This window comes from Tachysurus fulvidraco, chromosome 23 (assembly GCF_022655615.1).
Source record: "Tachysurus fulvidraco isolate hzauxx_2018 chromosome 23, HZAU_PFXX_2.0, whole genome shotgun sequence".
In the NCBI taxonomy this organism is placed as follows: Eukaryota; Metazoa; Chordata; class Actinopteri; order Siluriformes; family Bagridae; genus Tachysurus; species Tachysurus fulvidraco.
In genome coordinates, this window is record NC_062540.1 from 15,281,799 (window position 1) to 15,307,413 (window position 25,615).

General features: G+C 38.1%; 1 protein-coding gene across 2 annotated transcripts in view; it reads left to right on the forward strand.

Annotated features, from left to right (window-relative positions):
- The window catches only part of pik3cd (phosphatidylinositol-4,5-bisphosphate 3-kinase, catalytic subunit delta), a 27,155-nt gene extending 3,458 nt beyond the window's left edge, over positions 1–23,697 (forward strand). The window contains exons 2-23 of one of the 2 annotated variants that reach the window (XM_027170445.2): positions 960–1,134; positions 1,882–2,110; positions 2,896–3,125; positions 4,310–4,489; positions 6,686–6,841; positions 7,681–7,770; positions 8,687–8,908; positions 10,412–10,508; positions 10,610–10,740; positions 10,862–10,906; positions 11,000–11,167; positions 12,271–12,392; positions 13,245–13,388; positions 13,474–13,573; positions 15,320–15,501; positions 15,957–16,066; positions 16,176–16,254; positions 16,490–16,657; positions 20,352–20,475; positions 20,740–20,885; positions 21,745–21,877; positions 22,207–23,697. In XM_027170445.2, the coding sequence (XP_027026246.1) occupies positions 991–1,134; positions 1,882–2,110; positions 2,896–3,125; positions 4,310–4,489; positions 6,686–6,841; positions 7,681–7,770; positions 8,687–8,908; positions 10,412–10,508; positions 10,610–10,740; positions 10,862–10,906; positions 11,000–11,167; positions 12,271–12,392; positions 13,245–13,388; positions 13,474–13,573; positions 15,320–15,501; positions 15,957–16,066; positions 16,176–16,254; positions 16,490–16,657; positions 20,352–20,475; positions 20,740–20,885; positions 21,745–21,877; positions 22,207–22,341 (3,135 nt within the window). In that variant the 5' untranslated portion in view covers positions 960–990 and the 3' untranslated portion in view covers positions 22,342–23,697. The remainder of the gene's footprint in view (positions 1–959; positions 1,135–1,881; positions 2,111–2,895; positions 3,126–4,309; positions 4,490–6,685; positions 6,842–7,680; positions 7,771–8,686; positions 8,909–10,411; positions 10,509–10,609; positions 10,741–10,861; positions 10,907–10,999; positions 11,168–12,270; positions 12,393–13,244; positions 13,389–13,473; positions 13,574–15,319; positions 15,502–15,956; positions 16,067–16,175; positions 16,255–16,489; positions 16,658–20,351; positions 20,476–20,739; positions 20,886–21,744; positions 21,878–22,206) is intronic. The other variant, XR_007139327.1, reaches the window with a different exon arrangement.
- The last annotated feature ends 1,918 nt before the right edge of the window (positions 23,698–25,615 follow it).

The window sequence follows — 25,615 nt, forward strand, 5'->3', positions numbered from 1 at the left end:
TGTGTGAGAGACAGACAGACAGAGTGAGTGTGTGTGTGAGAGAGACAGACAGACAGAGTGAGTGTGTGTGTGAGAGACAGACAGACAGAGTGAGTGTGTGTGTAGAGACAGACAGACAGAGTGAGTGTGTGTGTGAGAGACAGACAGACAGAGTGAGTGTGTGTGTGAGAGACAGACAGACAGAGTGAGTGTGTGTGTGAGAGACAGACAGACAGAGTGAGTGTGTGTGTGAGAGACAGACAGAGTGAGTGTGTGTGTGTATGTGTGTGTGTGTGTAAGAGACAGAGAGAGAGAGTGTGTGTGAGAGACCGAGAGTGTGTGTGAAAGAGAGAGAGTGTGTGTGCGTGTGTGTGAGAGAGAGAAAGAGAGAGACTGTGTGTGTGTGTGTGTGTGTGTGTGTGAGAGAGAGACAGAGAATGTGTGTGTGTGTGTGTGTGTGTGTGTGTGTGTGTGTGTGTGTGTGTGTGTGTGTGTGTGTGTGTGTGTGTGTGTGTGTGTGTGCGTGTTAATGCATCATCACTTAATTATACTAATGTCTGCTATCCACATTACTGAGTTTGACTAAATTCCTAACACTGGATGTGCACATACTGTACTGTATGCACATGTTCACACCACAAATATCCATGATTTGCATTTGTATCATCATTTGCTTTTAAACCACGTATTGTTTCTCTGTAGGCTATAAACAAACAGTGAGGAGTATCTTCATATCAATTTATTATCAATTTTTAAAGTACTTTTGATTGCTTACATACATCATTGCCAGAAAAACACTTGTCTAACACTTGTTACACAAAATGTGTAAAGCCCAGCATAGGACAAAAGAGGCTAAAGTAAAAGTAATAATGTATTATCAAGCTGGGATTTTCAAGCTGATTCACTAGCTTTGCACTTCGTTTCTTTTACATATCGTGTTACGTCGCACAATAACGTGTGTGTCCATGTGCTCTGAGCAGTGCAGTTGCCCGTAGATGAACGACCCGCATCATGCCGCCGGGGGTTTTCTGCGACCTGCAGGATGTCTGGGAGAAGGAGGGTCGGGAACAGGTCACTATGGAGTTCCTCCTGCCAACGGGAATCTACCTCAGTTTTCCCGTAGCATGCAGTGATACCATTGCCACAATTAAAAAGGTAAAATAGATGTACATGGCATTTAAAGCCTGTTTCTTAATATATAAGGGAGGTGAAAGGCTATAGGTGCTGAATGCATTTGCCATTGTTGTAGTCAAATGTGTATTTGTGTGTGTTTAGTAGGCCTTCATTTCATTACAAACCAACTCCTTATTTGTTGTTTAGTAGTAAGAAAAAAATTGCATTGTGTGTAACGAGTAAAAAGTTAAAGCAAACTAAAGCAAAATTGCTTACATATAGTCGATTTCTCTACATTTTATTTCTTAATAACGACTTTCAACTTAAAAATAACAATGATTGTTTTAAGGAAATTGTGGGAAAGCCTGTTCAGATTGCTTAATCCTACACTCGATATAGCGGATAACCTCACGACGATACTGTAGACTTGAATCCAGGAACTGCTGCTGTAATCGTAAACACTGTTCTGTGCTCATCCCTGTACAGTTTGACTTTCCAGTGTGCGCTTTAATCGAGTAGAGTTATTAAATCCTTCTACCCCTCTTCTGTTACCCAGAAGAGATTCATCTTACTTCAACATTTCATCTCTTGTCATATTTATCGTCGGTCATCGTATATATCATGTCCTATATTGCTTGTTAGAGATCTGTATGTCCATCTGGATTAATATAAATCTGCTTGTGATAATATCAGTAGTTAAAAATGCTGTATAACAGTTTCTGACTTACAACACTCCTATAGCGTCAGCATTTCTAAAAATAAATTATAACTAGCCTGAATATCTATCAGATATTGTGGAAGAATGCCCGGAGTGAGCCGCTCTTCAGCATCCTGAGCAGTCCCGATGCCTATGTGTTTACCTGCATCAACCGCACGGCAGAGCGGGAGGATCTGGAGGATGAGCAGAGGCGACTGTGTGAAGTACGGCCCTTCCTGCCTGTCTTCAGGCTGGTTGCACGCGAAGGAGACCGAGTGGAGAAGCTCATCAACACCCAGATCAGCCTGCTCCTGGGGAAAGGTCTGCTCTTCGATGTACCTGAGACCTTCTTCTTTCTTCCAGCATGTAGCACTGGTGGCACTTTGGGACAGTGAGAGCAGCCTGTCTGTGGTCACATATTTTGTGGAACTTAAGTCTATTCAGTTCAGAATTTTATTGTCATACATTTACATTGACACGCATGCAATATTTGAATACTCATGCTGTATTACCAAATGCCAAACGCTGTAAATATTACGGCTTAATCGGTATCGTAGCCACGACCAAAAAAATTGGAATTTATTTAAGAATAAATCTTACAAGTGCTGGAGGAAAGAACTTAATCTAAATATTTAAGAACCTATTAATTAGATGCTTTCAAGTGATTAGAAATGACTTCCATTAACTTCGAACATAGTTCTAAATTTGCTTACACATATTGCTTTATAAATATTCTTATTTTTTATTTATTATTATTATTATTATTATTATTATTATTATTATTATTATTATTAGTGTTTTGGAATTGATCCAGTTCCTTGATTAACTGATATGTATTATTCATTCATTGTGCAGTGCGAAGGCATACTGTGCATCCACGGCCATAGTGCAACATGAAAGAACTGATACAGGAAGTGTAATACAAACTCGGTGTAAAAGAAAACCTACAGTTGCAGTAAATGTTTGCATATATGTGCTACAGACAATTTCTGTTCCACTGAAGGTGCTGCAGAAAATTTGTCTTCAACTATGTACAGAATGACTTGTGGCATGCTGGCCTTATTGCTTTCTAAGCATCTGTTTGTATTTGCATCTTGCATTTGTAGGCCTGCACGAGTTTGACACCCAAAAGAACCACGAGGTAAACGAGTTCCGGGCGAAAATGCGCTCCTTCTGCGAGGAGAAAGCTCAAGATCGGCATCTGTTGCCATGGCACCAGTGGATGGAGTACAACTTTCCCTGTGACTTGGAGCCGTTCTCCCCGGTGGCTCAATGTGGGAAGGCACACACAAGCACCAAAAAGATTTTTATCAATGTCAAGTTTGAGGCCAGCGAGGTGAGTCAGTGTGGTTTATTAGTTCAGACCCATCTACGTTTTTTGCACATCCATGTCACAGTGGTTTAATTAGCCAAGCTTTGTAATCTTCATTGTGCATACATGTTAGATCGTGAACCATTTTTCCAGCTTGTAGTGTGTATCATGCTTGTCGCATTGTGTGCTCACTGCTAATTATAGAACGACGTATTTTAAACACTTAAAAGACATCTTTTTAAAACAATGTCACCCAGCAGCATGTGCGTTTACATACAAGGCCTGATGACCCAGATTTCCTGAATGAAGAACTGGGTAAAGTAGTATATTTATACAACAACATGTTGAGCGTGAATCCCCCACCCACACTAGCTGTACCTTCAACTTTGCAATTCTTCTGTACAATAAAACTGAGAGAGAGTGAGTGTGTTTGTCAAAGGAAAAAAGTCCAACACACGTGTTGATGTTTTAAATGCCAACTAATATCACTAGAAGCATATCAAAATCCTGACTCTTTTGTGTACGAACAACAGCTCTGTAAAAAACGGGTTCCTGTAATTAACAAGTGCACAACAACAACACTGTTTCTCTCATTGACCCTGATATGTGCTTGGAGTAAGAAATAAAACGCAAGCGTGTGTTGAATCAATGGCAGAGTTGTGATGTAATGAAGAGTTACAGTTTGAAGCCTAAAGTTGATTCTGTACTTCCTGAAGTGTTTTAATTCCTCAAGTTAATTCAGAAATGTTATGGTTCCATTTAATATTATGGAAATCATTTCCTGTTTTCACTTGTGTTGTAGCAACTCTAAACAGCTGAACCTTCACCAACCTCTGTTTTCTTTCTTGAAGTCAATTAGACAAAAAATACAAAAATAGCGGCTTGTCACGATACTGAGAAAACAGAAAAACACAATGTCCTCAGTCCTGAACATGCTCCAATGGTGGAAACACTGGAGACTCTAAATATACTAAATATAATAATAATAATAGATAAGATCTTGGATCAAATGTCCTCGTATGCGATTATATATTTGTTAAATAAAAACAAACTCGAATAATGTGGCTCATCGAAAAATTCGACTCCACGGACAACAAGCAGTTGTTTAATGCATATATAACCATGTGGCCTGAATTACAGCCAGGACGACAAAGCTGTCAATCTTAAACAGTCTTCACTAAACATGTGGTTTACTGTTGGTCTGTCAGGAGAGCTTCATGCTGCAGTTGGACCCACAGGATCTGCCCCTGGTTTTGATGAAGAGTGCACTCCGGAAAAAAGCCACGGTATTCCGTCCAGTCAAGCAGGACAAGCTCGAGGATTACACCCTACAGGTCACCGGGAGATGGGAGTTCATCTATGGGAAATACCCGCTGTGCAGGTTCAAAGTGAGTATTATGGTTGCATCATGGTGCTTTGAATTCTTAGGTTGGCTCAGATAAACCGAGGGAAGTTCAAAGTTGTGCACAGATAGCAGCGATGGTAAAGAATAAACAGGATGGGTTTGAAGTTGTGAAAATTCTTTTAAAAGCATGTTGAGTTTTCGCCCACGTTCAGTAGTATACTACTCAGATGGTAAAGTTTTTTAGATATTATAGCAGGATATTTAATGTTGATTTAAAATCCCTAAGATATTAGATATCAAAAGGGTTACATTGATTGTTCAGTTTTAACCCTCGGCTCACAGGGTTCCACTGAGAAATGATTTTTGAATTGATTTTTTTTTAAAATACTTTTTACTGTTATAGTTTTTTCCCCCCTATTCATTAGGAAATGTCCAATATCTCCATATTTTATTTTTTGAGTCCTCAGCAGTTGTTAATCTAGAATTTAACATTGATATAACGGAAATGCAATAAAAAAAACACATTTTTTAAAATTTATTTCCTTTAAAAATTTAATTCCTAACTTTAATAAAAAAAAAATCTGCAAGTTGTTGCATTTGCAGTTCATCATTTTAGCCTCAAAGTCGTATCAGTGTTATCAGTGTGATACATTTCTGGTGAAGATAAATTGTATTATAACCTCCTAAGACCCGAGCTTTGGTTTGGCCTTGCATTTAGATGCGGTGATGTCCACGTATGTGGACACCAGGTCATAGGAGGTTAAGCAATTTGTAAATGAAAGGCTATAATGCAGCAACACTCTTTTAAGTTCGTTATGGTTTATATTTCTGTCCAGTTTTGTACTTCCAGCTTACATAAAATCAAACAGGGGTGAGCTCAGCCTTAATTTAACCTGCTTATTGCTTATTGTCAATACAAACAATTTTTGATGGAATTAAAAACACAGGACCTGTTTGAATGCATATGGCAGGCTGGTGTGTGTGTGTGTGTGTGTGTGTGTGTGTGTGTGTGTGTGTGTGTCTGTGTCTGTGTCTGTGTCTGTGTGTGTGTGTCTGTGTCTGTGTGTCTGTGTCTGTGTGTGTGTGTCTGTGTGTGTGTGTGTTTGTCACTGTGTCTCTGTTTGTCTGTCTCTGTGCCTGTCTCTGTGTCTGTGGGTGTCTGTGTCTGTGTCTGTGTCTGTGTGTCTGTGTGTCTGTGTGTCTGTGTGTGTGTGTGTGTGTGTGTGTGTGTGTGTGTGTGTGTGTGTGTGTGTGTGTGTGTGTGTGTGTGTGTGTTTGTCACTGTGTCTCTGTTTGTCTGTCTCTGTGCCTGTCTCTGTGTCTGTGGGTGTGTGTGTCTGTGCCTGTCTCTGTGGGTGTGTGTGTCTGTGCCTGTGTCTGTGGGTGTGTGTGTCTGTGCCTGTCTCTGTGGGTGTGTGTGTCTGTGCCTGTGTCTTTGTCTGTGTCTGTTCGTGTGTGTCTCTGTGCCTGTCTCTGTACCTGTCTCTGTGCCTGTGGGTGTTTGTGTGTCTGTCTTTGTCTGTGTCTGTTCGTGTGTGTCTCTGTGTCTGTCTCCGTGTCTATGGGTATGTGGGTTTCTGTCTGTGTGTGTTCGTGTGCATCTCTGTGGGTGTGGGTGTGGGTGTGGTGTGTGCATAATGTATGATAGTGTATAAGAGGTGGATGGGATCTTTGGGTTTGATAGAATTCATTAAAAAGTAATTTTTTTGTTTAGTAGACAAGCTGAAATTTAATTTGAAAATTGTATTGAAAGTGTCTCTTAATATGGGTGTTTTTGGCCTAAACATAAAGACTAGGCATTTCCTTGCTTCTTCTGTGTGTTTCCTGCTCTGTCATAATAACGTATTCCATTTAAACTGATGCAGTAACGACAAGCTTTCAAGCTTACTTGTGTTTTGGCTTGTCTGATACTGCTGAGGCAGTTGTTGATATTGAAACTGCCTGTACCTGCAGAGATGAGTCATCCACCTTTAGTAGGCTTTTAAAAGTCAACCACAGTGAGAGTAATGTGATTTGAGCTGCATTACACTAACTTAATGAACAGCCTGTAAGATTTGATGTTGATGTTGATGACTCTTGTCCCTGGTCTTGCTCTGGTCTGAGTCTGTGATGGCAGCGAAACAGACCCCTCTCTTATGCTCCAACAGATCCCGTCTTTTACGTCACACAGCCTACTCTGAGCTCTGAACTAAAGGAAATACTTAATCACATGGCTTGCTTGTGTTTCTTGTTTGCGCAGTACATTTTCTCGTGCTTGTACGGAGGCCAGACTCCCCATCTGACCATGGTGCATCACTCTACTATCTTAAAATACCAGGAGGAGCAGGGAGGCTTGAGCAACCACATGTCCAAGAGCCGCTCTCAGTCTAAACCTCCACCTCTGCCTCTGAAAAAGGTAAAAGAAGGATATTGCATCAGGGTAAAAAAAAAAAAAACTGTCATTAACAAGGGAACTACTTTCTTCACCTTCTTCCTCATATCACTGTCAGAGACATTGACTTCTTGGAACTCGGTTCCTTGTGAATACCCAGAATTTAATTTATTGAAGTCCTTTTATAGACAAAGTTTCAAACGTATGTATAAATAGAAATTGAAATAGACAGCAGACTGTTTATTATAAAATGTGTAAGCGTATAGGATTACTTTTTCCTGGGGGTTTGTGATTATATTTATTTTTGAGTAGGTCTATTAATAATGTGTTTTTGTTAAATGAATAGCAAAAGCATTAACGTACATACTTACAGGTGGGTTATGTTCGTAATCGTATATGAATCGAGTTCAGTTTTAATTAAATGTATCGCTGCAAAGCCCAATTTACAGATCCAACATACATCATCATTATTAAAAGTTTAAAAATAATAAATGCATTGTAAGCCAGCACAGCATTGTGGGTAATTGCCTGGATATTTCAAGATTTATACATATTGAAATCTGCTTACACTTCATTGTGATTCTTCCCCACACTGCTAATGGTGGGAAAAGGCTGTAAAACAGTAGTAAAACTGACTGTAAGCTCAGCCTTAAGAGTTGGTTTCATACTGTTTTAGTTCCTCTTTGCGCCTTTCTCAAGTTTTGTTTTCCCGCTAATCGAAAGACTTCTATCACCTAGTTTATTTATCTCTTAACGGTTGCAAGAGTTCAAAGCCTTCCAAAGCAAGAAATAAAGTCTAAAATAGCAGTTATTTTCATTCTCCAATCTGAACGCTTTTGAAACTTCTGAATTTTTTTCAACAGCAAAACACTTTATCGCTGTGGTCCATACACGAGCCCTTCTTCATCCACCTGCTGCATGGCACTCGTGTAAACGCTGATGAGAGCATGAAGGTCAGGCCTCCAGTTTATTTATGTTTATTGTTAGCATGAGTCTTTTGTGGTTGTTTACCAGGCTTCTAACTGTAGCATGCAGCCCGGGGGTTGAAATCATGAAATGTGGTCATGTGACCCTGACCACATATTTCCCATAATTCATCAGAAGCGGTTGGGTAAAACATCAAAACAGGAAGTGGGGAGTGACTATCGGGCTTTCAACGCTCACTTAGGCCTAGATTCTAAGAAAAAGGACAGCAGTGTTGCTCACACTCGCCACTTGCGTCTCCGTTTCTTTTAAAAACCTGTCAGTGAAGTGAAACGTCGTGCAAGGTCATTTTACTCTGAGAGAAACCGTTGTATAGAAGGTCTAAATTTATTCTGATTCAAAGTAATGAAATGCAAAAGAGTATTTGTAATTGTCTCCTCATAAAGTACTGTGAAATCTTAAAGTGCATGGTGTAAAAGAACTAAATATTATTGCAGTTACTGTATACAGCATGAAATGGGACGAGAGTTGCCCTCGGGTGATTGTGTTAACGTATGCTTTATTATGCCTGCAGTGCCCGGTCACTTCCGGACATCACCCCATGACTCCAGATAGATTTGTCATGTCATACAATTAACAGTCCTGTTTGCTACTGCCACCAGAGGTTCTCCATGATAGCCGTAGGGGAAACGCACACTTCTATATTTCCTCCTTGCTCTCACGGAGAGCTTTCTATTCTGGTTAATAATAAAACTGGGAAAGTGGCCAGCTCCGTGCTAGTCATGAGGCCATGTGTCATTCAGTTGTTCATTCATTCATTTTTAACCGTGTCAGATATTTCTGCAACCCCCGTTTCCGTTTTTTTTTTTTCTTTCTATTTTTCCTAAACACTTGTCTGATCCCTCGGTGATATTTTGGTCTCTGTTGTTTTATTTTTCCACTCAGCTGGTGGTGCAGGCAGGCCTTTTCCATGGCAGCGAGCTTCTCTGTAAAGTAGTAACCAGCAGCGAGGTCACCGTGTGCTCCGACCCGGTGTGGGACCAGAAGCTTTCGTTCGACATCCACCTGTGTGACCTTCCTCGCATGACACGCCTCTGCTTAGCCCTCTATGGAGTTCTCGACAAGCCCAGGAAGCAGCGGTCAACCAAAAAGAAGAACAAAAAGGCTGTAAGTCTTGGTAAAACCTTGCTCAACCTAAACTCATTTACGCCTGAAGTTGCTGGGGAACGACAGCGGTAAATAAAGTCCACAACTACATGGTCGGGCCGAGAAAACGTGATGAGTTCCTGGCAGAGTGTGACAGACAAATCAGAATCACTAACCCACAGCAGACACAGTCATTTTAATATAGGCAGAAGGTCAGTAGAGGATGCCACGGCAAGTCTACAGGTGGCTGTGTGTGTGTGTGTGTGTGTGTTTGTGTGCGTGTGTGTGTATTTGTTTATGAGGATTTTTATCAGCCACCTCTACTTCTGCTTTCTTGGCCACTTCCCTTTCAAAGTACGGGTAGAGAAGTCTGCTAAGGCTTAGGTGAGGAAATGAGAATTGCCTCTCTGTCTGTCTCTATGCCTCAGTGTGTTTATTTTAAACACCACAAAGCCACGTTTCACTAGGTTTAAGGTGAACTGCAGTGTAAAGGTACTTACCAGTTTCAGCAAAAAAAGAATCAATGGATGTAACCCCCGAAAATATAGCCGCTTTGACTTTAGAATTTTTATTAGCCTACGTAGCTGATTGGATTTTTTTCCCTAACCTAGTAACTGTAATTAACACAGTATAGACTTTAGAAAACATGAAGGTCATTTAACATGCTTTATCATTAGCACCACAAAGACACTTGCAAGGATGTCTTGCATGATGGATGATGTGACAAAATAATATCATGGTCAGTTACACCATTATACACTTGATATGAATAGCAAGATGTTGCAGTACTTTTTTATAGCACTGACCAACTTTACTGTCATTCACAGAAATTATTAAGAAATTAATACTAAGAATAAAATATATATTTTTGGACTAAATTCAAAGAACCCAAAGATTGATTGATTGATTGATTTGATTTTATCTATTTATTTATTTATTTATTTATTTATTTATTTATTTATCTATTTATCTTATTATAATTTTTTTTTTCTGGTACTATTTTGTAACATACATTGTTTTCTTTAAACTTTCACTAGTCCCTAGATGGAAAGAATCATATTTTATTTAATATCCCATATTTGGGGATAAAAAGCCTGAATGAAAAGTTTTTAACAGCCATTTGTTTCCTGTTTATTTTTTGGCAATGATATATTTGTGAAAATATGATGCTACAATCTCACTTTTTAAGTAAGTCTCTTGAGGAACATCGTATCTACAGAAAAAAAAAACATAATCGTGTGCATTTCAAACGATTAGATTAGATTTTTGCTTGAAACACTGCTGACATTTAGGACACGTGTTATTAATAAAAACCTAAATGATTAAGATCATTGTTCATCCATAGAGGGCACTGGGCTGGACTGTCCAATATCTAGATATCTTATTACAATTTTATTAATCCTAATTAACACTTTGAAAATCAGTCTCTCATGTAATAGTTAGAGACTATTTATTTTTTTTATTTTAAGAAATCTGAGTAGAAAAGTAAAGTGGGACGGTTCTGTGTAAATGCATGTCTTACAGGACTGTCCTTTGGCCTGGGTCAACACCATGCTGTTTGACTATAAGGACCAGCTGAAGACAGGAGAGATCTTCTTGTCCACTTGGCCATCAGCTCCAGGTAAGATTTGCTTTATTAATTCACCAAATTATTTCTATCCTGTGTATAGAATTTCTTATAAATTTTCTGATTTGTTTATTACTGTTATTACTTTACTGAAGATGACAAAGGTGATCTGCTGAATCCTATGGGCACAGTGGAGAAAAACCCCAACATGGACAGCTCTGCAGGCCTCCTCATTCACTTCCCCAGTTTCAAGCCACATCCTCTTTACTTCCCTCCTTTGGAAAAAGTAAACTGTTTGTTTTTTTTTTAAACAATCTCTCACTGATTACAGTAGCCTGATATTTCTACTCACATACACAAGTGTTTGTTCTTTCAGAGCGTTTTATCTTATTTCTTGTTTTGTCTAGTTGCATGAAGTAAACGGAGAGAAGGCAGTTGTCACGAAGGAGGAGGTATGAAGCAGAAGGTCTTTCATTTTCATTTTAAATGTTGCTACATTCTTCATAATTCCATTTCATGTATGTGTTACTCTGCAACTTGCACAGCATCTAAAACTGAAAGAGATAGTGGACAATAAAAACCACACCGACTTCTTTGAGGACGAGAAAGAGCTGCTGTGGAAGTTGCGTGGGGAGGTCAGAGCGAATTACCCAGAGAGCCTCTCCAAACTGCTACTCATCACCAAGTGGAATAAACGCGAGGATGTCGCCCAGGTACTACAGTCGTGCCACCGTGCGAACTGCCGTTCTGTCAGATACAGGCACTGAATTTAGTGTTTAGAATTTTAAACAACTAAAAGCAAAGACAGGAAATCTTCAGGGTCTTGAATTGAAGATTTGAATAAACATCATGCCTTATTTGTCACTATTTGAATGTATGCAAATTTGTGATGTTGACCATGGTGACTCAAAAGTTCAGATTTTCCTTGAGTCATATCCCTACTGTCGAAACACGCATTCAGATGACACTCACAGCATTCACAGACTTGACATTAAAGGGGAAATACTCACATAAAGATCACATAAATTCACATAAAGATTCAAAGACCATCACATTATCACATAAAGATAAAGACTTTTCACTCAAGCTGTTACAATTGTCATAATTTGTTAAGATATTTAAAAAAAAAAAATTCAATTAGACAAAAATTTATGAGAGAAGCATTTTCATTGGTGGTCTCAGGTTTTGGGACCCCCGTTATACAGTATATATAAAAGCAAAAATGTGACGTTATTAGTGGTGTACATTATGAATCTACGTTCTTGTAGATCAGAGTTGCTTAGAACACTTAAGTTGGACTTAATTTACTGACTCTTGACTTCCTCAGAGCTTCAAGCTCACAGCTCTTCTTGGACTTTAAAGATTTGGCCCCACAGTGTGACTCACACTTCAAACCACGTTAATAACTCTTCTTGAATGACGCAAATACATAGAAACAATATTATTGGAATTGGAATTTTTTATACACTGAACTGTTGCACAAGTACCTCAGAGCTTCTACTAAGGGCACAGTAGAGATTGAACAGGATTCTAAATAAATACTACCATTCATTATCACCTCCTGGTGTGAGATCATGTTTCTGCTGTTCCACAGATGGTGCTTCCACACCCAGTGAATCATCTAAGATTCAGGCTCAAAACTCAAATCATACTGTACAGCTCAGACAACACTGTTCTTTACAGGTTCACAACAGATTATAAACAAATCCGTTCAGTCTCCTGTCTGACTGAACCAACTGAGAGTCAGAAGTGGCTAAGTGAAACGTCTGGATTTTTTTTCTTGTATTTCAAGTGAAGGGTCTTGTGTTTGTTTCAGATCGTGGCTCTGTTACAGAAATGGCCAGACCTGCCAGCTCTGCATGCTCTGGAGTTGCTGGACTATACTTTCCCCGACCCCCATGTCCGCTCGTTCACCATCCGCTGCCTCAGGAAGCTGCGGTAAGTGATATGCGACCAACAAAACTAGACATTTGTCTAGCAGCCCTGTGTTTGCTTGCTTGTTACCCAAGTCTCAGAAGTGGTATAGTGTGAAGATTTCCAGAGAAATACCACAGAAATGATTTTTTTGTATTTGGTGTTGTGGGCAAATTTTCTTTAAATTGTTTATCTGTTACCTTTGTACGGGCTAGTGGAGTTCGGACCTCTAAAATCTCAAGACATTAAATACATTTACATGTGTACATTTCCAGATTCATCGTAACAAATCTACTAATTTAGATATTTTATATATTGTCATTGTTGTTGTTGTTGTTGTTTTTTTTTAAACAACATTTTGCAGTTTTATTCACGACCAAATGGGTGAAAACCTTGGCAACCATAGATCACAAATTGTTTTATTAACCAAAATGTAACAATAAATTATGATGAATTTATTCAGCATTTCTGAAACAAACATAATTAATTGCAAGGATTTTTGACCCTGATAATTGAAAACTACAATTGTGCTAAATCCTATAAAATAAATACTAAACCTGTTACAAACTTTCTACATTTTCTGTGTCTCTAACACTAACATCTTGGTGTTATACCCAAACGTCTTGCCCTCATTTTTTGAGAATGAATAAACCCTATAGAATTCACAGTGTACATATTTATAACGACCAGGCTGAGAAATAATCCCATGCATCAAGATACTTTACACAAGCATTAAACCAGTACATAAGTAGGCTACACTGCAGACTTTTATGGCAGCGTTATAAAGTTTCGCGGGTGTAGCTTGTAAACGAAATTGCAGTCGACAGGTCAAGGTGAAATCTGACATGATTTTTTTTTTGTCTTCATCGTCATCAGTGATGACGAACTCTTCCAGTACCTCCTGCAGCTGGTCCAGGTTCTGAAGTATGAGCCATACCTGGACTGTGACTTGACCACCTTCCTCCTAGAGCGAGCTTTATCTAATAAAAGGATAGGCCACTTCCTATTTTGGCATCTCAAGTAAGCTTTATCGCCTCCAGAATCGTATTTCTTACACAGGATTTTTTTTTTCTCTTGTGATTAAATGGTTCTTTTTCTCCTGAAGGTCTGAACTGCATGTGCCCTCTGCCAGTCTGAAATTTGGCCTTATTCTGGAGGCTTACTGCAGAGGAAGCATCTACCACATGAAGACTCTCATGAAGCAGGTCAGAAGTGATATATCCAGTCCCTTGTTTATGTTCGCTGTCTAGGTAGTCTGAGTGTTAATCAGTATCGCCAACTGCGTTGCTGATAAAGATAAAGCCTGAGAGAAAGGCTGTTGTGTTATTTTGTTCAATGTTAAAAGCCACATCATGTGTACAGAGTATTTCCTGTTGCAGTTGGAAAAGAATTTTGCCTAAAATGAAGCATAACTTTTTTTTAAAGAATATGTTAGTTCAATATAAATAACTGAAGCTAAACGAATGATGTGTGAACAGAAAATAAGATTCTGAATGCATGCTAGAGGTGTAATCATACTGATGGGTGTCCACGAAGTAACGGCTACTGCGATAACAACACCTTTTTACATTTTTTTGAGATGCGTGACAAATTATAGCCGAAAGTCTTTTAGCAAGAAACCAGGGCGCTTTCAGTGTACCGTGACACAGATTCTCCAAGTATCAGGAACTGTAATGAAGTGATGAACACAACATTCTTACGATTCTTAAGGTATTCTCTCAGCTGGTGTTTTGATGATAGTGTTGCACGATCTCTCAAAAATCTCCCAGTTGAGTTAGGATCTGGTGACTTTAAAGCTTATTGACCTCTTTTTTTTTTATCATCAAGCTGTTCTGTGAACTTGAGGAAAGGGGCGGAGTCATACTGGTAGAGACCACTCCCATCAGAATAGAAACTACAGTTGTAACTTTCCTCTAAAATTAAATTTAAATATGTTCATATGTTGCTGCAAGTCTCCTTTCGGTGTACTATGTAGTCACCAGTAGGCGTTCCTACTACTGGTTGCCATAGTAATAACATTTATCAGGGGCTGGCACAACGAAACAATTCCACTTGATAACACAAAACATTTTGGATGGATATTCGGTGTGAGCTCTTTGCCGTGGATCACGTGATCTCTACTGTCTTCACTCCGTTTGGTAGTCGTTGCACCAAGTTGCTCGAAATATGCATAAAATTAAACTTTGTTGCATCGCTGCCCACATCTACCACATTAATTGCCTATGTATTGGAATGCAATGTCTACATACTCAGATGGATGCTAGAACGTTACCGGACCGAATCTATAGAGACGATACTGTAATGTGCTGTTTCTCACTGAGACTGAAGAAAAACTCTCATCCCCCATATCTCAGATCTGGGTTTCATCATTAAAGTGACAACAAGATTTTAATCTGGATAAGGAAAAAAAATAGGCATGTGTTTATCTCCAGCTGACTGGATTACTGTAATAGCCTCTTAACTTTTTCTTCCTGCTACAGTCTGATAGCACAGAGAGTTACACAGACTCCCAGTCAGCTCCAGGACTATTACTTTTACTTCCAGTTTATAAATCACTAATTGTCTTTTGCTGTTATATACGGTGTACACAAAATTGTGTCCAGTGTCCAGAATTAGCACAAAACACCATTTCAGCTACTATTCTCCTCTCAGCTGGTCCCAGATGATGCCACTTACAGCCCATTTGTCATATAGACTTTGACTGCATCTGTGCTTCAAAAATTAGCAAAGCAATTGCTCTGCTCCGATAGCACTTCAGCTTTCTCTTTGGATTTCTTTTACTTAATTCCGACACAATTTTACTTTACATTTCTTAAATGATCACTTTACTAATCTTCCCTTTTTTATCCTTTGTCGAGAATAAAAGATATACTTTATAAAAGTGCTTTTGATCACTAAAACATGATGTAGTTCATACGGCTGAGGCATCGTCTTGTTTTCCATCATTGCAGAATGAGGCTCTGAGTAAAATGAAAGCTCTGAATGACTTTGTGAAGTCAGCCTTTCAGAAGTCGGCATCCAGATTGCAGATTACAGAGGACATGAAACTGTGCATTAAACAGGACACGTACTTGGAGGCGCTGTCTGGCGTCTTGTCCCCACTCAACCCGAGCATCATCCTCTCTGAAATCTGGTACAGTTCACACTTAGCAATATGCAACCTTCATTATGTCTAGATCACAACATTTTTTGTCTTATTTCTCTACCTGAATAGAAATAAAAAAAGATGAGAAATCACTTTATAGGTGTTATTACATAGGTGATAATAAAAGCTAACTTTTGTCACAATACAATATGTATCTGTAAACAGATAAAAATATAATGTTTTATTCATACGTCAATTATCAATGACTGTATATAGTTGCTGCTGTGATTTAAGAAGGTTTCTGAATATAATAATACGATCAGGGTGAACAGAGCTTCATCACAGCACGTCTCTGATTATTTTCCTATAACTGGACCCCCGGTCATGATATATTGTTTCGAAAGCATGAGTTGTGTGTTATGCTAAGTAAAGTAGGTTGAGTATGTACTTTATTTTATGTAAAGTAAATCATGTGTACGTGTGTGTGTTTACATTTTTCTCAGCACGGACAGGTGTAAATTTATGGATTCTAAGATGAAGCCTCTCTGGCTGATGTACAAGAACAAGTGCGTCCAGTCAGACACGTCAGGCATTATCTTCAAGAATGGAGACGGTATGCAGGAAGAAACATATATATATATATATATATTTTTTTTTGTGAACAGCAATCCTGGAGTTTTTAATTGACATGCGTTCTTAATGACTTAATGTGCTGCTTCCAGATCTGAGACAAGATATGCTAACTCTTCAAATGATCCAGCTAATGGACATTCTGTGGAAGTCTGAAGGGCTGGACCTTAGGTTTGTAGTTGTTAGTGAGACATCTACGCTCTCTTGAATCGCCTGAATTCACTGTACGGTTTTCTGAATTCATTTCTGAACTGAATTCAGTTGAAGCTAATTTAAGATTAAGATTATGACTAAGATTGAAATTAGTATTGAAATATAAATAAATGTGCTGTAGTTACAGTTCTAAAGCTGTCAAGTAACACTATATCCTTATCTTTCTTCTCTCTTTGTGCTTCGTGTGAACTAGAATGATCCCCTACGGCTGTTTGTCCACCGGCGATAAGACTGGGCTTATAGAGGTAGTGAAAAACTCTGACACCATCGCAAACATCCAGAGAAACAAGAGCAACAGCGCTGCCACTGCAGCCTTCAACAAAGATGCTCTTCTAGACTGGCTCAAATCCAAAAACCCAGGGTGAGTGCATCACACTCAACCATTTCTGTACAGTCCCTGACAAAAGTCTTGTCGCTTGTGTACAAATTGACCTGAAGATGCCCTAGCTGCTTGCTAAGAATATATTAGTGAGACGTGAGCATTTGACTCTGCTCACCACCCACCACTAAGGCATGCACTGTTTGTCGGTGCTGCTGCTGAAAGCAACTCATAGTTTGACTCACCAGCGAGTTTGGTGGCGATCTGTTTGTTTACTGAAATAATCCGCAGTTCACTAAAACACTATGGAGTTACGAAGACTGTTTGTGTATGATCACTATTTTGATGAAAACCTTTCTTTAGGATTATTCTGTTTAAGGCTTTATATAGATACAGAGGCCATTTGTTTATGATTACCACAATCTCTAAAACCCTTTGTAGTTAAAATAATCGATTGCAGTCCAATGATCGCAAAACATACAATACGTACTTAAAAATATTATTTGTTTACGGTTACTATGTTCACTAGAACTCTTTGTAGTTAAAAAGATAAAATACTATTTGGTTAAAAGATTGAAACCTTTTGATTACTAAGAGGTGGCTTAGTGGTTAGCACGTTTGCCTCACACCTCCAGGGTCGGGGTTTGATTCCCGCCTCCGCCTTGTGTGTGTGGAGTTTGCATATTCTCCCCGTGCCTCGGGGGTTTCCTCCCCGGTCCAAAGACATCCATGGTAGGTTGATTGGCATCTCTGAAAAATTGTCCGTAGTGTGTGAGTGAATGAGTGTGTGTGTGTGTGCCCTGTGATGGGTTGGCACTCCGTCCAGGGTGTATCCTGCCTTGATGCCCGATGATGCCCGAGAGGCTCCCGAGAGGCACAGGCTCCCCGTGACCCGAGGTAGTTCGGATAAGCGGTGGAAAATGAGTGAGTGAGAGAGTGATTAATGAGTCAGCATGTAATTAAAAACAACCATTTTACGGTTACTACGGTCATGAAAACACTACGTAGTTTAAGAGATTGTTTATGATTGTTTTGTTTACTAAGCCATTACATAGATAAAGAGGCTATTTGTTTATGGTCACTACAATTAAAACACTAAGTACGTTACAAATATTATTTGTTTATGGTTACTATGTTCACTAAAACTCTTTGTAGTGGGAAATATTATTTATGATCACTATAATGCTTGACACTATATATGTAAGAGCAACCATTTGTTTATGATCAATTATATTGTCGGTAGTTAAAAATACCTTTTGTTTGTAATCACTATGAGCATTAAAACACTTTGTAGTAATGATTATTTACGGTCTATGATCGTTCTGGTTAACAAGACACTATGTAGATAAAAGCAACTGCTTCAAAATTATTGTAGTTAACATGAATGTTTACGATACAGTAGGTAGTTAACCCAAATGTCTTTATCACAAAAATACTCAGTTTAAGAAAAAACTGTTTGGTTACGATCATTAAAAACCACTGTGTAGTTAAAAAAACATTGTTGATGATGAGCATGATGAATAGATTCATCTTAGTGATTCTCAGCAGAATGTGGCCAAACAATGGGTTAAAATGAAACCCTTTAACCACACTGCTACTTGGCTGATCCGATTAAAGATTTTCTGATTAAAGCCTCATCATTTTTGCCAAACACATAGTCATATTGCGAGTCACATTGACAACATCGAGAGCAGCGAAGCCCAGGCGCGTCTGTCTCTAGCTTCCTTCTTTACATTCTGTTGTTTGGATGCTTCTGTGCTTGGATGAACTGATTGGTCATGATAGGCTTAGTACACATTCAGCAATAGGCACCCAGGGTATATCCTCATCCTTATCACTTGCCTGAACCTGAACTCTGAGCTCCTCATTGGCTACCAGACATTTTATTCTATCATAAGAAAGTGATCCCACTGAACTCACATTTTTCACTTGCTTGTGTCTTCGGTCTGATTCTATAGGTCTCTGCTCAGATTTCCTGAGAACCTGACTGTAGTTATGCATCATGATGGCTGTGCTCACCACTTATAGCTCTTCACCAATGCAATAAATGAACAAGCATGGCATAATGCCAGGATTAAAAAATAACCTTTATACGGGAACCAAATGACTCACTGTAGTATTTCCGAGACCATGAACTGTAGAACTGTAGACAACTCAGATTTTCTAATCGTTGCCTTGATTATTGTTTATATCCAATTCCTTTTCAAGTCTTCAGCTGCTTATTTGTAAAGCTATAGTGAATTTGCTAAAACTGGCAGATGTGCAACTTTGAAATATAATGCAGTTGAATATGGAAATATTCCTTGACCTATCCTGGCAAGCTTAATGCAACTACGTTAGAATATTCTGGCATATGTATATATAAAAATATATACACGTACATGTATGCTGTATGTAAAGTACACTTTATTACACTTTAAACATCTTATCTTTTTTGCAACTTTGCTTAAGGACACATCTCGTAGCGTTGTTGTTTTTTCCCTGTTGGGTAGTGGATGTTGAACGGGAAGGGCATTGATTGCTCCTATGAAACAAGAGACCTATTCCTATTATAGAAGTATCCAGTCTGCTCCTCAGAGACAGGGCTGATGTGAAGAACAATCCCCTAGCTCGTACTCGCTGTAATAGCTCTGTGTATTCCATGCAAAAAATCTTGTTGTTAAGCGTTATCTATTATTTATTGAGCATTTGGTTATGGACGTAGGAAGTGATGTGTCGCATGTGACATGTTAAATAATTTAAATTGTGCCTCGATGCAAGTCATGATGCTTGTTTTTAAATACTGTGGGATCTGAAGGTGAGGTGATGTTGAAATTATGCTTCCAGGCTGCGGGTGAATCTGTTCTAGTGTCAAGTCAAGTCAAGTCAAGTCAAGAAGCTTTTATTGTCATGTCAACCATATATAGCTGTCGCAGTACACAGTGAAATGAGACAACGGTTCTCCAGGATCAGGGTGCTACATAAAACAAAGACAGGGCTGAGGACTTGTAAGTAGTCTTAGCCACATAAAGTGCAACTGTGCAACCTGGTGCAAACAGTGCAGGACAAGAGAGTGACAAGTGCAGACAGAACAAGACAGTGCAGGACAAAAGACAGTGCAGACAAAAAGTTACAAGACGATACAAAAGACAATAAACAGTAAACAGAAACAGCGCCGACCGACCAGTGTAAATACTGTATGTGAATACGGAATGTTCAAACTATATTTCGTGCAGTAATACTAGAATGAACAATAATGGTTAATAAATGGTTAATAAATGGTTAAACAGTCATGTGTATGCTGACACAGACATAACCCGAACAAGGCCTTACCCTGAATTTATTATGTGGGAGACCGAAATCAAAAGGGTGAGTCATTAAAAAATTAAAGTTGTTTTCTTGGTTTTTTTTTGTTTTGTTTTGTTTTGTTTTTGCCTCTCCTGTAGCGAAGCATGAGGTCCCTTCAGCTCTCACTCTATAAAAAAAACTCTAGGTGAATGAGTTTATCTGATGAAGTGAAACAGGACTTCCTGTGACTCAGCACTTGTGTATGCATGTGCAAATATGTATGTATCTGTGTGTGACATGGAAAACAAATGTATTACTTATTTACTCAAGTATCAGCACTGACTCCTATTCCTGGCAGTGTCTTAGAATGTTGATATCTTTGGACTTTGCCCATTCTGCACTGTACATCCTAAAATATATGAAGAATGTATAAGTATGCATGATAAAATTGTGTCCTTTCTGCCAACAGGGATAAACTGGAGCAAGCCATTGAGGAGTTCACACTGTCCTGTGCAGGCTACTGTGTAGCTACTTATGTTTTGGGAATTGGGGACCGCCACAGTGACAACATCATGATCCGGGAGAATGGTCAGGTAGGAAAGAAGTATTTAAATGGCTTTGAAACAATTGCTAGGTGTGTAATTGACTTCTGCAGTAACATTGCACACCACAAGGAGGCACCATAATACAATAATATATAAACGGGAAAGAACATAGTGTTTAAATAGATGTAATGGTAACAGGCTTCAAGATATATTCTATTAAAAGACTAAAGTCATGTTTTAGACCATGGCTGTTAAATTTAAAGCTCAATTTGTGCTGCTGGTTTCAACTGTAAATCTGTGTGTCCTTTTAAGTTATTCCATATAGACTTCGGGCATTTTTTGGGGAACTTCAAGGCGAAGTTTGGGATCAACCGAGAACGTGTGCCTTTTATTCTGACTTACGACTTTGTCCACGTCATTCAGCAGGGCCGGACTAACAACAGTGAGAAATTTGAACGGTCAGTACCTGAACATGCTGTTTAAATGTTGCCATGTACCTTTTTTTAATAGGAAACTGATTACATACACTTTGTGCAATATCAGGTGATCACGTTTCAAATGGTTTGGCATCGGTCCTCTCTATTGGCCCTGTTGGTTGTGTTGGAGTCTAATAAATGGCAGTCATTGGACTTTAGAGTAAAAAAAATCTCTCCCATTTATTTGGATAATGATCTTGGAATCTCATGCAGGAATCCACTTTAAATTCTGTTTTGTGTGATTTATCTAGATCAGTCCATAGCAAGCATGACTACGCTACTCACTCCAGTTATCACACAATATGTGGCACTTCTGCACACACACTTTCGCCAAAGCTGTATTTTAGAAATGATAATAAATGGTGGGGACTGAATGAATGACCAAGATTGAAGCTAATATACTCTGTAACCGTCTATAAAAGTATAAAGTACTAAAAAGAACCGTTCTGTCATATGGAAATGATCGCTAACAACGACGTCTGATGTGGCCTGATGCAACGTGAAGTCATCAACCAAAATTATTTTCTCTTTTATACCACAGCGGTTTGCCAGCAGTTAGAACTTTCTGCCTGTTTCAAAAGCACTGACAAGGAAACCTCCTTCTATAAATGTTTAATGCAAGTCTCCTTTCAGAAACCTTCAATACAACAACAGTTATACATTTTTCTTTGATAAATAACATATTATTTGTCTTAGATTATGTCGAGCATCCATACACTTACCTGTTCTTCACTTTAACGTCAGAGCTGATGTTCTAGAAATGTAGCAAAACCTTCTGACCAATCAGAATTGAGAATTCAACACCTGTGTGTTTGTGTATGTGTGTGTGTGATTTCCACAGTTTCCGTGAGTGTTGTGAACAGGCCTATAAGATCCTGTGTAGAAATGGAACTCTATTCGTCAACCTCTTTGCCTTGATGAGAGCTGCAGGTCTCCCTGAGCTCAGTTCCTCCAAAGACATTCAGTATCTAAAGGTGAGAGCTAATAAAGTTGTTTAGTTCAATAATGTACAATTTATATATACAATATATATAGAGTTTAGAATAATATTTTATATTATTTTATTTTAATACCCTGTTTATCAGTAACATGAAGATTCAACTATTACCTTAAAAGATTCACTTTGAATTTAAGAGACTATGATTTGTTCCTGGTTTCATTTCGACACCTTCACTGTCTTATTCACTAATAACTGAAATTGATTGAATCGAATCAAATACTTTGAATTGAACCAAATGGATCTAACTGTAATAGGGATTGAAATAAATGTTAATGCTGTAATGTTTCTGAAACATTCCTGTAGGATTCCTTAGCACTCTGCAAAACTGAGGAGGAAGCACTGAAGAATTTTAAAGTGAAGTTCAATGAAGCTTTGCGAGAGAGCTGGAAGACCAAGGTGAACTGGATGATGCACACTTTTGCCAAAGATAACAGATGAACTCCGGCATGTTGAAGCAGAGGCTTAGGCATGTCATTCAATTCAAGTCCTGTTTTTAAAGACAAGATTTGAAGCAGATCCAGAACTAGTTTCTTGTAAAGTGGAAATGCCACTGTTGACTGTCTGTCTGTCTGTCTGTCTGTCTTTTTCTGTATTGTTTACTTGTTAATGTCTTCACTGCAATTCAGTGAAGATCTGCAGCTACACAATGTCTGTATGAATTAATTGAGAAACATAAGCAACTCTTCATTGATCCTCGATAATTTATCCTTATTGACCTGATGCTTGGTATCGCACTGGAAAAATGTTTTTGAACTTTGAACATGGGATTTGAGAAAGCAGGAGTATTTATAACAGTTGTACATAAGAGATTGACTACTGGCCAGGAGAAAGAAACACACAGTGTTTCATAGCGTTTACATTCCATCCTGCTTAAAGTTTTACTTTATCTATTTGTACTTGAATGTTTTGGTTGTAAATATTCTTTATTTTGTGACTTGTATTTTGGTATTTAAAGTTTTGAGCAGTATTTTGGATTCTTTTTTAATTATGTGCATAAAGGAAAAATCATGAGATCGTTCATAATTATGGATTTAAGACAGCATTTATACTGGAGAAAAGCAGAACTGAGCCTGTAATGTTTCGCGTCTCGGATATTTGTGACCTGTGGAACTGAGATATTTATTATGATCTAAAGAGTTTCTGCACATTTTCTCCGTGTGTATGGGTTTCCTCTGGGTTTTCTAGTTTCCTCCCACCTCCTAAAAACTAGTGAGAGCTATCTTGTTGATCGGTTATGTTTAATTGTCCATCGGTGTGAATGAGTGTGTACGATACCTTGCACTGGACCGTAATCCTGTCCGGTTACTGGGACAGGCTTCGGATCCACCGTGACCCTGACCAGGATGCAGCAGTTACCGAAGACTGAAGAATAAATAAATGAATGGATACTTTAGTGTATGTTTTCCAGACACATGTCGACCCAGGATGTTCCACAATTTATTCATTGTGTGTTCTCTCCACAAACATAGATCAGTTGAAATGATCTACCTCTTTGGTAAACAACATGGTAAATTTTATTTTATTTTTTTGGTCCTGGCAGTTTAAAGAGTCGCTAAGTATTGAAAACAACGTGTCTACGTTTGTGATGAACTTCACTCATACACTTTTGAGCTATTTTTTGTTTGTGTAAAATCGCACTCCTATTCTTAATATTTAAGTGCAGCTATGTATTTCGTTGTGATTCATTTTGATGTCGAGATTAAATCTGCCTTATTTTCACAATGTTAGCAGTAAATAACATGATGTATTCTTTTATGACCTGAATGGTGTCAAATGTGTCATTGTTTGTTTGAGGGGAAAAAACGGTTAACGATTAATTGATCTGTGGACCACGTGGTCCAAAAGTGACAAACGATCCTTGCATTTCAGTATTGTTTTGAACACACCAATGACATATTTTCTTGAAAGACAAAGCACTATTGTAAAGAGGTTTCTAACAAGACAGATTTTTCAAAACAAGAACAAAGTATACAAGGCAGTCTGGTCAGTCTGGTAGTTTACCTGCATACAAGCATATTGGATTGCTAATAAGCTAATGCCCTGATTAGCTGTTTTGGTAACTAAATATAACAATTGAATGATAATAATAATGATTTTCTTTGGTGGCATTTTCGATTAAAACTGTACAGTAATATTAGCTCACTGACAATCCCCTAACTGACTAGCTCAGTACAGTAGCTAGCAAGAATGATAAGTAGGATGCTATCAAGTTGTCAGTATAAAATGAAGCAGTGCTCCTGAATACTGTAGTCTTATAAGATAATGAAGTATTCGAGATTCCTTCAGTGGAAAACCGAGAACGGTGTGCTTAAGCAGTATTGAAATTCAGGATGAGAGTCACTTCATTTGATCTGGCAGTCACATGCTTCTCATCAACTGCATTACTTTCTTTGTATTTAAATGATGGTGACCAAATCATATTGGTACAAACTTGTAAAGTTATAGAAAATGAACCCAGGAGCACTTACTGCACTCTTATTTATTCATCAGCTTTTTAATAAAATCATGCCAGAAAGGGTCTGCAAAGGGAGTCTGCACTATTTTTGGTTTTCAATCATGTTCTTTTTTCAAGCAAGTTTTTGCTAAATGTGCAATGTGTATTTTGTTAAAGAAATGCTTCACAAGTCATAAAAGGACAAACTTTAATGATTCTGTGTCTGGTATTTTGGTTTTTATACCTCATATTTTTTGCCTTTTTTTAATCATTGCATTGGAGGTCTAATGGAGTTTAGTGGGAGTTAAGTGATTTTAGATTTAATTCAGTCCAAGACAAAAAAAAAATATAGGAAATACAACATGATTCAGAAGGCATTTAAATTTATTGAAGAATCAATAAAAAAAAAGTACAATTAATTGGAGATAAGGCAATGATAAAATGTTTAGAGTTAGATTTGACCCATTACATAACCAGTATACTTCAGTAAAGGAACATCAGTTGTTGGTAAATCTGTAGCTTTGTTATTATTAGTATATACTAGCATGATGGTATAATGTGATAAGAAACTGTGACATTGGGACACTGGTACTAATATAAATGAGGCAGATGTGAAACACATAGTAGTAAACAGTATAAATACATTATATATAAATGCATCTTCACAGTGCATATTTTCTATTATGTAGCTCTGCTGTTTCCTTGTGGTGTTTATGTCCCAGAAATCGGATTGACATAAACAAGCTCCTTCCTAAGCTTTATTATATGATCCAGACAGTCTGATATTTTTCCAATAGATTTATTTTCACCAGTATAACAACGAATATTAGTTTCTTCCACCACTTTGACACTAAATCCTGAACTAAAGGCTAAATCCTATCAAGGTTGCCAGATCACAACCAAATGTTTTTGTTTTTTTAATTAATCCATCCTCCTGGATAAACTCTATTACAAAGTATTTGTTTCATTTAATATTTATTTTTTATGGTCCATAAATTGTGTTGTCTTACATATTATGAAAAAGGTGACATGGTGATAACATGGTGACATATAGATAATCCTGGCATTGTGAAAAAAAATCACTGGGGTGTGCTGTTATAGGAAAATAATCCACAATGAGTTTGTGCGACATGGCATGACTCAAAGTGAATTAAATTCTTCTAAAAGCACATTTAAAAGTGTTTTGTCCTTTATAATCACAACAATGTGCTAAAGTAAAAGTGCGAGTTTTTTTTTATTATTACTTATTGACACGTGCTTTTTTGCATCCACCAAACA